Consider the following 13,854-nt stretch of genomic DNA (forward strand, 5'->3'; position numbering starts at 1 on the left):
TTAGCTTGGAGGTAGAACTTCAGGCAGTTAGCGTCAAACTAAAAACTTTTGTTTTCCTAACATGGTGAAAATTCTACATTTTACACCCATTTGTTATCATTATTACCAGAAATGTTCCAAATATAGCTAGGCTTATTTAGCTAAAGGTTTCCTACAGCCACAGCTGTTAATGCTAGTGTTGTATGACCTGGCACAAAATACAGACCCCAGTGACAACGCAACTGGCACCTATAGGAAACTGTGGTTAACTGAACAGAGGCGATAATTGGTGCATTTACGGTACTAATAAAGAGTAGGGTTGTCCAATAATATTGGTCAATATGGGCTTAAAAATCGGTTCACATCGTTATAATTTTTTCTGCCAAGAGTGATATCGGGGTGTGAATACAGAAATGACGTGCTTCACAAAGCAGTATTTTTGCTCGCTCGGTATGTCCTTTGTTTGTGACTTTGTTTCAAAGTTTCGACTTTGATTGAAAGGATTAAAAGGTAGATACGGTAGATAGTACATCGTGGTTCAAACAGCGCTCCCTCACTCTATTGCGTTCTTTCTAAAAAAAAAAAAATAATTGATTCACTAATTAATGACCTCTGTTTCGTGGTTGAGTGTAGACGATTATTAGGCAAAAAATATTGAAAGACAAGTTCTATGTACTTTTCTGGTCCCTTTGACTTCAGTAATGTTATCTTCATGAGACACGACATTAGATTGAATTACCTTCACACTGCATGGAGTCAGCCACAGCATGTTATTCTCCCATTCCGTGTGGAACTGGTAAGTTTTTGGTTTCTGACTTTGTATTTCTTTCCCACTCTGTTTGAAAACCTTTCTTAAGTTGAGAATAAATAAATTGGAGGATAACTAGTTAACTCGCTAGCATGCTATGTTTAAAGCGGCGGCCGTCTCTTGCGTCCCTGCGGTGATCCCATAACCTGCACATTACAGTTGAAAAATGTGTTGTAAACAAAGAATAACAGGAGTGTAAAGGTGCCTACAGGGATGTAATTTCATGTCTACAGAGCTCTAATAATGGTAAAAATCATGTTTAGAAAGTCATGATCAGGTGTTCTATACTAACTATTAGGGGTGTCATGACACGATGACGAGATTTAACCATTACTTTTAAGAAAAGTTCAAGGAAAAAAATATTTAAAAATATCTACTAATTTAATACCTACTACGTTACACTCTTGTGTATGCTAGTTAGAAGACAAAGAGACTGTATGACCGTTCTATGGAACAAACGCGCCAAAGTGCTGAAACCAATGCACAGGGTTGAATCCTCTTCCTGCCTGTTTGGAGGCGAGAGACGAGGAAAACAGACACGCACGCACATGGCAATATATTGAGGCCGAGTGCCCACAAGAAACAAGAAATCTTGTCACGTTTTAATCTGTCGAAAGCTTGTGACACCCCTCCAAAAGTCTGAAAATATTCTATTTATTAATATTGAAACCTATTTCTTACTGCGGTCGAGTCTGGAACCAATTAAGCGCGATAAACGAGGGACGACTGTACTACAAAACAGGTACAGCTGCACGTGCCTTCCAGCGACCGCAAAGCAGCACATGGTTCCAAACAGGAAGCAGAACTGTTTCTATAACTTACATTGCATATTGCAGTATTTGTCTTATTTTGCACGCACGGGTTTTCAAACATGCAACAACTTTCTCCTTTCGGGTGGAATAAAACCGCAGAAGTACTTGAATAAGCAAACAGGGATTTCTACAATGGCTACAGCCAAATGCTTACACACTAAATCTGTCTGGCAGAGCTGCCAAAAACATAAACAAGACTTTAAAAAGAGGCAGACTGACAGATACAAGACCACACACACACACACACACACACACACACACACACACACACACAAACAGATGGACACACTCCAACTGGCCAACATCAACGCAAATACAAAAATAAACATATTACGCACAGGTGATTGTATATCAATATAGTAAATCCACCAACAAATAAAGCTATCACATTCAGTGCCAAAGAGCCACAGAAACACAGATTGGTGCTCACTTTGTCAGCAGACAAGTCATCACGAAAACAAACTGGCAAGAAAATCCACGTGAAATTGGATGCAATATGAAAAGTTTGCCATCAACAGCCCACTCTCATGTTTGTTATCAGTGTAAAATGAACGATAAAGTAAAACTTGTTATTTTCAGAGCCAAAGAGCAGTGCTCATTTGGGCAACGCTGAAGCTGGAGGCTTGTTGTGTAAACTCAGAGCAGAGTTGGATCACATAGCCTCAATGCAAAAACACACAGAAAAACACTTTTTGCTAAATAACTGGTTTCAGTGATCCTTTCTGCAGGGCGCAATCATGCCAGCGCGCACTTAGACATGCACACTCCAGCGCGCACACACACACACACACACGGCAAAACATGAGACAAAGATGTTGTTCTTGTAATTGGAAATGGAATCTTATGTTCTCTGAATATCTTTCTGTCCTTCAAGGAGTCAGACAGGTGAGGCAATGTGAAACAAACAACTAAAAGGACAATCAATTGTAGTGTTTGTATGTGTGGATGTATATACCTGTCTGTACGTGTCCTGATGGTGCTCGTCATTGCGGGAGTCGTAGTACTGCTGGATGAAGCCAAAATATTCCTGTCGCTTCCTCTGGAGGACATTGTCTCGCCTCTCTGCGTTGGCTGGCAGGTAACCCTTAAAAAGTAAATAAACGTACAATCAGACTTGCATTGAATGTTTGAATGGCGCAGTGAAAAGTTAAAGTTAGGAAGTTAAAAGGGCTAGTTGTTTTTTTTTTTTGTTTTTTTTACATGAAGTTGTCAGTTGACGGGTGGCAGCGCGCAGTGATACGAAGGGACAGAAAATAACGCAGAGCGATTGTGAGGTCTGACTGTTTTGTGTTTTGTGGTCTTTTGAACGCATATTGTTTTGACAAGCAAAACGCTTTACTTTGACTTTTGTTTACCCACCAACTAAATGGAACTACTTTCTTCATAAATATGTTTTCTTTTAATGCCACTGGTGTGAATGAGTTTGTTTTTGACCCCCGAGTCTTCTGGCCGCGGCTTCATACTCAGTATTAAATCTATGTGTTCAAATATGGAGAACTGAAACTGGTGAGAGACTAAGCTAACAAACCTCTGTATTTGTATGAACAAACCTTTGTAATATTAGATTAAAGTGCTTATGCAATAAGCACGCAAGTTCCTCGACCGAACAACAAACTGGATGAGTGTCTTTAGGGGTTAGAAGTTATCCAATCTGAATCACAATGCACAGCCCAGCCACCTTGTGAAGTACGGTCGTTTCATTTCATTCGTCAGTACAACAACCTCCCTCCCTGGTATCATACTGAAGGGCAGACTTCCTGATGAATGAGCGACATTAGAGAGGTGGCAACCCTACATCAGACACATGGGATGGACAGAATATGAAGGCAGTCTCCCGGCGCAACCAATTATAGCCTCCAAATTGACCGTTAATATAATCTACAACTCTCTCAAGCACATTGACGCATTGGCGGACGTCTCCACCCCAGGCATCATGTCACTATGCTCCCTTCAGTGTGGTAAGTCTTCTAATATGGTGGCCAGTCAGTGTATTTCTACTTCATATTGTCTTATCTGGCTTCAGTTAATAACCTGCAAAACAAACTTGCAAGCAGATCTTCGATCTTATCTACCTGGCTGCTTGCCTCTGCCAGTCAGCCAGACGGTCACATTTCAGTCCATAAGCAAATAGCGTGTGACTTATTTCCTGCAATGGTCATGTGCCAAAAAAAATAAAGCCCACCCATCACAAGTTGAACCAGACCAAACAGCAGCAACTGGTGTTGTGTGCAGGCTGCCAGACGAAGGCGAGGAGGGGGAGCGTGTGTGTGCGTGTGTTAAAGGTTAATGGACAGCTTAGCGGAGGTCGGTGACACTGCAGCTGCTTTACGGCTCTCAATAGGACCGACCCACACAGACACACACATATCCACCAGTACACCCACACGATGAGAAGAACATTTGTGCTTCAAGACAAACTGCTGCTTTGTGAATCATCAAATATTTCTCACGATAAAGTGCACTTCTAAGAGAAAGTGCTTGAATTTGAGTGGCTAATTTCGAATTCATTTGTGGTTTACTGGTTAAAAGGGGTGATGGGGGGGTGGGGTTGGGGGCTGTAGAAGTGTAAATGCACGGTAGCAAATGTGCCTCTGTGTTAGTCTACATTCTCCTTCCTCTACATCAATCATTCCATCTCTCTAATGGACCTTCCACTTGAGTAAACCCTCTGAAGAAAAAAGGGTAAATACATGTTGGGAATTCATTTGGGGAATTGAAATGAAGCAGCTTCTTTTTAACTAAGTCTGCACACAATCTAAATTATTTTTTAGACTGAGCAGGAGTGGAAACAAAATGTCCCATTAAGGATGGAGCAAAGTTGGACAAAAAACTTCCTGTTAAATTGCTCTTCAATTACCCTATATTTGAGTGGTTTTGAATGTGTTTATACCGTGGAACCCGCTTATCTCAACGCCCAAAGGATTGGCTGACTGACAGCATAACCAAAATCCTAACTTACGGCAGTTTGTTGACGTTGTTTTCCTCCTTTTGTGCATATTTTTATTTGGATTCTTCTGTTTTCAAATGATATTGTAGTGATGCGAGTATTGTGTATGGATCTGAGCTGTGATTCAGGGGTTGGACTATAGGGGGCAGTGGCATTTGCCTGCTAGATGGAGCCAGACCAAGAGGGAAGAAGAATTGCTGAGGCGAATTGGCCACCAAGTAGGATCCCGTATTTATAAATCACATACTGTATTTGTGTACTTAAGAGCATAGAAAAACAGTTTACACACTTCTAAAGACGTTTTTTAACATTTTTAGAGCCCTCAAGACATGAACACCTCTTTACACTTGTATTACCCAATATAGTAGTTAAGCGCAAATAAGCCATTTAAGACATAAATAAGACTTGTGCCCGTGTGTGTTGCTATAAATGTGTTCCCTAGGGGAGCTGAGAGGCGGGCAGACAGGAAGTGACGGCGGGAGCCCAGAGTTGACTGTTAAAGTTAAAGGGATTATTGTGCCTGTTGTAAGATCATTCAAACCTGCAATAAAAGATGGCTGAAGTCTGGCATCTGTGTCTCACTGAACATTACAGTAACATTACGGACACCTTGTGACCAGTGTAGAATACTACATATCAATAATAATGGGTAATAATGGACTCAGATCTGAACTTTAACAGCCAAATTAAATTAAATTAATAACATCAGCTTTTTACTACCTAAAAAACATGGCCACACTCAAGGGAATAACGTCTAAGCCACATTTAGAAAGACTAATCCATGCCTTTGTCTCCAGCAGGCTAGACTACTGTAACGGCCTTCTCACCGGGCTCACTAAACAAGCAGTAAAACAGCTGCAGTACAGCCAGAATGCTGCTGCTCGAGTCCTGACTAGAAGCAGGATATATGACCATATTAGTCCAGTACTCAGGTCTCTGCACTGGCTTCCTGTCGCTCAGAGAATAGACTTTAAAACAGATCTGCTTGTGTACAAGTCTCTTCATGGTCTTGCACCAAAGTACATCTCTGACATGTCAGAGCCACATGAATCATCTCAGGCTCTGAGAAGCTCAGGGAGGGGTCTCCTGTGCGTGCCCAGAGTTAAGACTACACATGGTGAGGTTGCGTTTCAGTTTTATGCTGCGAAAATCTGGAACAGTCTTCCAGAAGACGTGCGACAATCCTCAACTCTGGCAAGCTTCAAATCCAGGCTGCAAACACTTCTGTTCAACTGTGCATTTCACAACTGAAAGTGTTTTATCTGCACTCTTCATTTTCAATATTTTTTTGTTTTATGGAATGATTTATGGAATTTTATGTAATGATTTAGGAGGTGATTTTACCCTTGTTTTCTATAAAGCACTTGGAATTAGCTTGTGTACAAGCTGTGCTCTTTAAACAAACATTCACAACGTTTTTGAATGCCTCTTCTGAATACCTTATAAATGTATTTTACTTTATTTAGCCATTTTTATGTTTGTAAATGCTTAATTTAGGCAAAAAATAGGTCCTATTTGCTTCAATGTGCATATTACATGACTAATAGGTCATATTTTTGAAAAACCGTGATAACAGTGAAGCCGGGAAATTGGAAGTGCAATGTGGAGAGGGATGACTGCACTCTTACAAACAAACCTTACAAAGCAGTTGCGGTAATTTTGTTGTGTGTCTTGACTACAATGACAAATCTTTCTCCCAGTGGCTAACAATCTAAAGTACAGTTCGTACATTGAAATATGTAGTGACAAAGCAAAAGGTAAAAATAATAAATAAATAGACAAATGTGAATTATTAGATTTATTCAAAGAGGGTTGTCTGCCTTCAATAATAAAACCACAGTCTTCCCCTCACTCTAAACAAACTGCCGTACACTAGTAGTTTAGCATAATCTCTCAAATCAGTACTGCTGCTTTATGATACATATCACATAAACCCCTAGACTTATCAGTATCTCCACAGCCAGTTAGTTTTTCGTCTCCCCCAATGCTTCTCATTTTGCAGCCACACTCCATTAGCAAATGTACATATTGCCACGGGCTGACATTCTTTCACAAAGCAGAAAAGTCATTAAATCTATTTCCCTTTTACTCCAGGCTCGGACGCCAAGTGCTCTTTAAACAAATGAAATGAGATGGCGTTATTTCGGAAATAATGGGAAGTTCAACTAGATGCATATGTGCGGCCCGGGGGCCAACCTGTTGGGGTTTGCTCCTTGCTTGCATAGTGACATGATGTGGAGCAACAATACACTCTGCAATATTTCCTGTTGAATACCTTTTCATTTCCGTGCTGAATAATAAGAGTGGCTGTGTACCCTTGCTGTGATGTGGCGGTAAATGCAGGCCATTGGGGTGGGATTACTCCGCACTGAATGCAAGGGGGGAGGGATTTGTTTCTCATCTTTGTCAGGTAAAAAAAAACAAAAAAAAAACAGAAAGTGTCTTGTGGAGGAGGGGGTGCAGGGGAGGATAATCTAAATAAGATGGTGCATGCTGGTGAGCAGGGGAAGGGCACAAGGGACATCAGTGGAGTGAAGTTTTATTAGGTGTGTCTGCCAAGTTTATGGGATACAGCAAGGGCTGTGAGCCCGAGTGTGTGTGCGCAGATTGAGAATAGATTTCCAGCCTGATCCCTCCTATCTATTTCTCCAAGCGATGGTAGCACAGACAGGACAGAAAGAGGCAGTCAAGTGTTGTGACATTTCAGATGATAGGAGTGATTTTTTTTTTTTTTTTTTTTTTTACTCCGGCTCGACACTTTAATCCAAGCTTTGGTTGTAACCCTGAGATAATTCACACTCAAAGATGCAGAAATCTATTGAAATCCTCACCAGGTGGGCCAGAAACTTCTGATCGAGATCGGGTTTGCATAGCAAATATAAGCTCTGTGAACTTATCAACATTATCTCACAATTCAGTCTGTTGTTGGGAGAGGCAAACAAGTGAAATACAGTAGAGCAGGGTCCCCGACCACTAAGCCATGGCCCGGTACCGGTCCGGGCTGTGGCAAACTTTCAGGTGCAATGATTTCAATAAATAAATAAATAAATAAATAAATAAATAAATAAATAAATAAATAAAAACTTTTTCAAATTTTATTGAAATGCACATAACGTTTGGAAATATGGGCCATTATTATATTAAAAAAATAAGTTAGAAATCCCAATGTTTTTTGGTTTTTTTTGCGAGCGGCGACCCATTCCACTTTGTTCGACGGTCCTTGAACGCACCATTGTGTGTGTGTGCTAACTTTATCCCACGCTGCACAGATAGGCTACTATACTGTATTTTTCCCCTTTTTCTCTCACTTCACTTTCACCTTTGTAATATTTGTCTCCCGCCGTGTCCCCGTGCACTGTCGCCTCACCATTCGTGTGTATGTGATGAAGACGCTCTCATCTTCTTCCGCTGTGGAACACACATGAACAAATTGGCCACAGCGCTCCGTCGTAGATGAAGATGCGTCACATGCACACGAATGGAGAGGTGACAGTGCAGGGACACGGCGGGAGACAAACGGCGAGCGATTTGTGAGGTCAGATTTTTTTTAAGGAGGCATTTTTATGATGCAAATTTATTACTTTTTTGAACGCATATTGTTTTGAGAAGCCAAACTTCTTACTTAAGTGACCCAGCGACCAAGCAGAACTACGTTCCTCGTCACGGAAATCCGACCAGAACTGGACTCGCGGGTCCAGATGGGTGGTAAAAGGCACTGTTGCTGTAGTCCACTGCAGATGGGGATGTCATACAACTTCATGTAAAACAAATCCGAACTATCCCTTTAAAGCTGTAGACACACAAAACTGTGTATTCCCAGTAGAGCTTACTAAAAGAACTTTTACAATAGTCTAAATTCCAGCATCAAGGTTAGATTTTGAGAAACACTCTCTCGATACACTAGAGTGGGATCTCTGAGACTTATTAAAAATTGCTGAAAAATAATATAGGACCCTATTACAACATTTCATTGACACTCACCTTTCACTGACAAATGAAGTGAAAAAGCACTTTCTGTACCGTCAACAACAGAAAAGATCTACCCTGTTATTTAATGAGTTTTTTCTTCGCCCGTGCCCCCACCTTGCCTTAAAGTCTTGTGCAAACCTGTGCAATGATTTTTGAGTTATTACACTAACAAGCAAGCAAACGAAGACAAAAACATAAAAGACAATATTAATTGACTGTGCTGCGAATAGATCGTGGCTCATTAAAGATGAGCACTTCCATGTTAACATCATTTGGTAGCCTCACTGTCGTCTTAAATCGGCTAAACAAGAAGGCTCCGCGAGAACAAATATACAGTAAATGCACTCCCTAGAACTAGCGACTAAAAGATAAAGCTTTGGAACAAAAAGGGGAAGAGCTTGTGGAAGAAAGGTCACTCATAATTCTGCTGCATGCTGCGTTGCTTGTTTGTCCTAGGCCACTTCTCGCTTTTGTAACATTCATTTCTCCACGGGGAAGCACTTCTCCACATAGACCACAGGGCAGATGTACTAATGCAATCTTTAAATGCATATACAGCACTCATATGTCCATATATGTGCACACAAAGCAAAGATACAAAAGAAACACAATTAACAGGCCGGTATCTATTGCAGTGTCCTATGGTGTTATACTGCAACAATTTAATACAGCACCAAATAAGGCAGTTGTAAACCATTAAAGCCCCCAGTGGGGTAGCACTGCACCACCAACACCACCACTGCACACACTAATACCTTTAATGACATCTTTTCTGCGGCACATTAGCTATTGTGTGGTAATTAATGGGAGAGTCACGGTGCTCAAAAAGCTCGTCGTCTCTCTGCAGACTCTGCGCTGTACACCACAACAATGGCTTAATGAGTAAACACACTGAGTGTTTCATGAATAAATTATTGGTTCCTCGCAATTAATTTTCCCTATTCAAAACACACAAACTCTTACCAGTCTTCATAAATCAAAAGGGGGGGTGTCAGGACAAAGAGGACGACAGCAACAGTGTGTGTTTGTGATTAGTGGCGATCATATGTTACGTGTTTATTATTAGCTGTACAAGTTCATCGTCGTGTGCACTTGTTGTGAATTAGTATAAGTAGGAGTAGTCATACAGTAGTCATACAGATGAACAACTTGGTAATTTCAAGGAAAATGTGATATACAACTTGTCTTGTATACCTGCTTTTGGCACCAACATGACAATAAACTAAACGTTAAAAAGTTACGGAAATCATGTGTTTCATGTAATCATGTAAAATCTCTCATTCTATCTCATTATATCAACATGATACCTACCAAAAGAAAGATTAGACTCCAGTCTTTCATCAGAAAAAAAAAAGTTTCTTTCTACCTTTTACCGTTCTTTAGCAATCACCAGTAGAACATAGGTAAGTTTCAGGAAAATATCAGTTCCTGACTAGAAAGCCAGCCACCAGTTTTTTGTGAAAAGATACATTTCAAGCATAACTTTCACTTTGATACAAATATTTTTTGCTTTTGTGACAGCTCAAATATCTAAACAACTATACCGCCATTTTGTTTTACATCAAAATATGTAATGTATTTACAAACATAACACCATGAGCTATTTACAATTGTGCATGCGAGCATGTGTGTGCATGTGTTAAAATTTCCCTACAATGCGAAACCTGCACGCTACACTACTCCACGCACTCCCACTTCCTGCTTCCTATCTTGTGTGTTTTTTTCCATCCACATGATCTCTGCCGAGCTCTTATCAAATGCACGTCTGCCACCTTGTGGCCGTTTTTATGGCTTAAAATTGCTCTGAAGTGAAATCCATTACTGGAGAGTTGCGTCATCACCTCCTTTTTTCGCCTCTCGTGTCGAGTTAATCTATGTATTTATTTTAACATTTTAATTGGTATTTAATAAACTGTATATATTTAAGTATACTGTATACATACTATATACTACTTTCCAACATGTTAAACTTGTATTTTATTATGAAGAAAATGTATTTGAAAGAGTGCTTGTTTTCTTTGTTTCTTTGTTTGACTATCAATCTGTAATCCCTACAGAACAGTACTCAAATCATGAATACATACTCGGAAAGTAAACGTGTGAAACTTACAGAGAGGAGCTTCCATGTGATTGGTCGAACTTGTCTCGGGATTCCAGACCAGCTGAGTTTTCGAAGTTCTTCTGCAAAAAAAAAGGAAAAAAAATTTGAGCCTTTTTTTTTTTTTTTAAATAAATGTGCCGATAAAGAAGTGGTCTTTGTGATATCCACAATTAAAACCATTTTTTTATACACCCTTAAGAATCATTGCTGGATCATTAAATAACTCTTGAACAGTCAAATAACCAACCGGCCATGTTCTTTTAGTGAAGATGACCCTGGAAAGGCATAAATAATTATATTCTTCCTTCAGACAAGGTAGGCGAGATGGAGGGCCATCACATAAAATAAATCAAACGAAGACTTGCAAATTTAACCTTTATAGTGGTTTTAAAAAGACTGCTCTTCTTAAGCCAATGAAGAGCCTGAAAATGGCTTAATGCTCGCTACTACACATTACATCAAGTCTATAGCGCTATCTCTGTGACACGCACCCTGACAGCAATAAGTGATGGCTTGTAGTGTCTATATAAGGAGTGCACACACCGGGACTGGTATCTCGCTACCTGGATCTATTGTTATTCGGACAACGGGTGAGTCAATTTTGCCTGCGAGTTAACAGCAAGTATTTTCCGTACATTTTCGTTATCTGCATGGTCAAGAAGCAGTAAATCATTTACAGGCTCTCTGTCAATGTTGCAGTTGGAGGATTTTAATGATCTTGTAAAACACCCGTTGCTGCTTTTTTTGTGCCGGTTTACAACCATTGTTGCTTTTAAAATGATGCCTTATAGGCCTATCACGATAACAAATTTTGCTGGACGATAATTGTCCTACAAATTATTGTCGATAATCGATATTATTGACAACATTTTTGGAGACCATTTTTTCATGAATTGTATGGCATAATAATGTGAGTACATCATATCAAAAGCAATAAATCTTAGTTTCTCAAGAGTATTTACCATTTTAAATAAAATTGTAACAGCTTTATTAATGTAAGCTATTTTTATGACACCCTTATTTTATTACCACTATTACGATGTGTGCCGCTCTTATTTTGAAGGCCGGAAGTGTGATGAAAATGTGTTTTGACTCTAGCGAAGTGAGATAGCTATCGAGTGCCTCTTGAAGCAGTGGCTGTTGTCCCTATTTCACACACAACTTGCACAAAGTCAGCCGCCAACGTAAAAACGCTGGGTTACATTAACAAGCACTAAAGCACAACTCACAGTCTGACTGGCACACACACACACACAGGCGCATTGGTATGCTCCGCTAAACCAAGCCAACCCAACTAGCTTATACTCGCTATTGCTGTACGTGAGCTCATGCTCACGTTCGGTGGCTAGAAAGAATATCAACGTTTTTTCGCCGACTTCGTCGATGTTTCCGGTTGCCGCCTCAACATGTTTAGTTGAGGAGAGGGCTGGTTGGTGTTTGTGAGGACATGCCGCCGTGAATGAGCGGTCCGCTGGGGAAATTTCCACACACTTGCCCTGCGAGCTCACCGCACCATGAGAGAGTAGTCCGGGCACAGTGAGGGGGAACTACCGCTGTTGCTACAGAGCCGAATATATAACTGCCAAAGTGAAATTAACAGCGACGGAGACAAATATCCAACGTCCAACATGAAACTAACTTCACCAATGTGCAGAGTCAACCCTCTTGTCATCCAGTCTGTGCGGTAAAGAGAGGAGAGAGAGAGGGGAAAAAAACATGCATGCACATGTCAGTTTATCGAGGCCAACAAAATACGGTAACACACATCTGCAGCTAACGGCCGATAGTTGGCAGAGCTCCAGCTTTCTTTTGAGAATGTAGTGAAGCATGTTTTTTTACAAACAGGCATATTATATACTACATTTTGTTATCTTGTGCTTGTGCATGTGAAATGACAAGACTTTTGAATCAAATCTAACTAAAATAAGTACTGTTAGAACATAATTAAAAAGTCAATTTTGCATAATCGAGCACCTTTACGAGGCTACGGGCTTGGCAGAGGGTCTATGCTCTATTAGATGTCATTACAACAACGAGGATGGAAGGCCAAGGTCTATCCAGCTGAAGTAGGCTGAAGAGGTTTTGTGGTTTCCTCTACCATCAGGCTTATGAAAGACCTCGACATTCATGGCCAGGCTCTGCGACAGACAATAAGATCAGTCTCTGAAGCAGCCGAAAGAAGCAGCCAGTGGCTATGGATCAAGCGTAAGGACCCTTGCTGCGCTCAAAGCAGAGGGTCGATGAGCTCTCTGGAGGTATCATGGGCCTATCAATGGGCCTGTCATCGAAACACCAATGAAGGAGGGTACCCACCTGACAACCCTAAACCTTCCTCCCCTGCCCTTACCCAAGGATGGGGCGTGGAGGCGAAGGGGGAGGATGAGCAAAGACCCTGTGGGCGGGGCAGTTTTTTGGTCCCAGGTCGGGACCTTACTGCCTAGCTCATTGCCCTCCCCCCACATCTTTCCCCACCTTCCAGGCACTACTTTACTCATGATTGGGCATGGGACACAGGGTCAGGTTTGATCACCCTGTAGTTGGCCGCCTTTGATGAGGGTGTCTACTGTTGAAAGGTGTTTCAAAAGGTAGACTACTGATGATGTGTCCCAAAATGTACATCCTTCCCATGGCTGAGAAATTTCCCACGTCACTCAACATCCACGCCTCATGTATTGGCACAAAGGACATTTCTATCAAGTCCTTTATCAAGTGTATTTACAAACTTGTTCACTTTTTCATTCACAACTGATGAGTTGCCAGAGCTCTGGACTTATATACGGACACATATTACTGTTACAACATCATTAAAATGTGCATGGGGGACTTTTAAGTAAACGCAAAAGTGGCACTACATTAATATACTTTTCTGCTGCAAAAAGGTACAAATGTACCTAATAGATAAGACAAATTCTTCCAAGACTTGTATTCAAGGCAGTGGCTAGAAATTGATAAGGCCTTCACCCAGAGTGAATGGTATTGATTAGTGCTGCCAAATGACTGTGCCTGGCCTGTTCTTCAAGGAAAATGCAATGAAGTCAGAGACAGATAGCGGCATCGGAAATAGAAATCAGCTAAACAGCAATGGGCTAGGTCCATTGGCTAAATTGAGTGAAACGCATTAGAGCTTGTTCGCCTGATAGAAGCGGCCATTTATTCACAATAATTCCTGCACAGTTCCCACTTAAAGTTTCTCACTTACCTTGCCCCGTGCGGCTTTAATTATGTAGAAATTCAATAG

At 40.8% G+C, this 13,854-nt stretch overlaps 1 protein-coding gene across 3 annotated transcripts in view; it reads right to left on the bottom strand.

Moving 5' to 3' along the window:
• tbc1d22a (TBC1 domain family, member 22a) overlaps positions 1 to 13,854 on the bottom strand; it is a 108,560-nt gene that overhangs the window by 72,954 nt on the left and 21,752 nt on the right. For all 3 annotated transcript variants that reach the window (XM_054800082.1, XM_054800080.1, XM_054800081.1), the window contains exons 6-7: positions 10,626 to 10,696; positions 2,555 to 2,683 (exon numbers count right to left, since the gene is read on the bottom strand). In XM_054800082.1, the coding sequence (XP_054656057.1) occupies positions 2,555 to 2,683; positions 10,626 to 10,696 (200 nt within the window). The remainder of the gene's footprint in view (positions 1 to 2,554; positions 2,684 to 10,625; positions 10,697 to 13,854) is intronic.

Source organism: Dunckerocampus dactyliophorus, chromosome 15 (assembly GCF_027744805.1).
Source record: "Dunckerocampus dactyliophorus isolate RoL2022-P2 chromosome 15, RoL_Ddac_1.1, whole genome shotgun sequence".
In the NCBI taxonomy this organism is placed as follows: Eukaryota; Metazoa; Chordata; class Actinopteri; order Syngnathiformes; family Syngnathidae; genus Dunckerocampus; species Dunckerocampus dactyliophorus.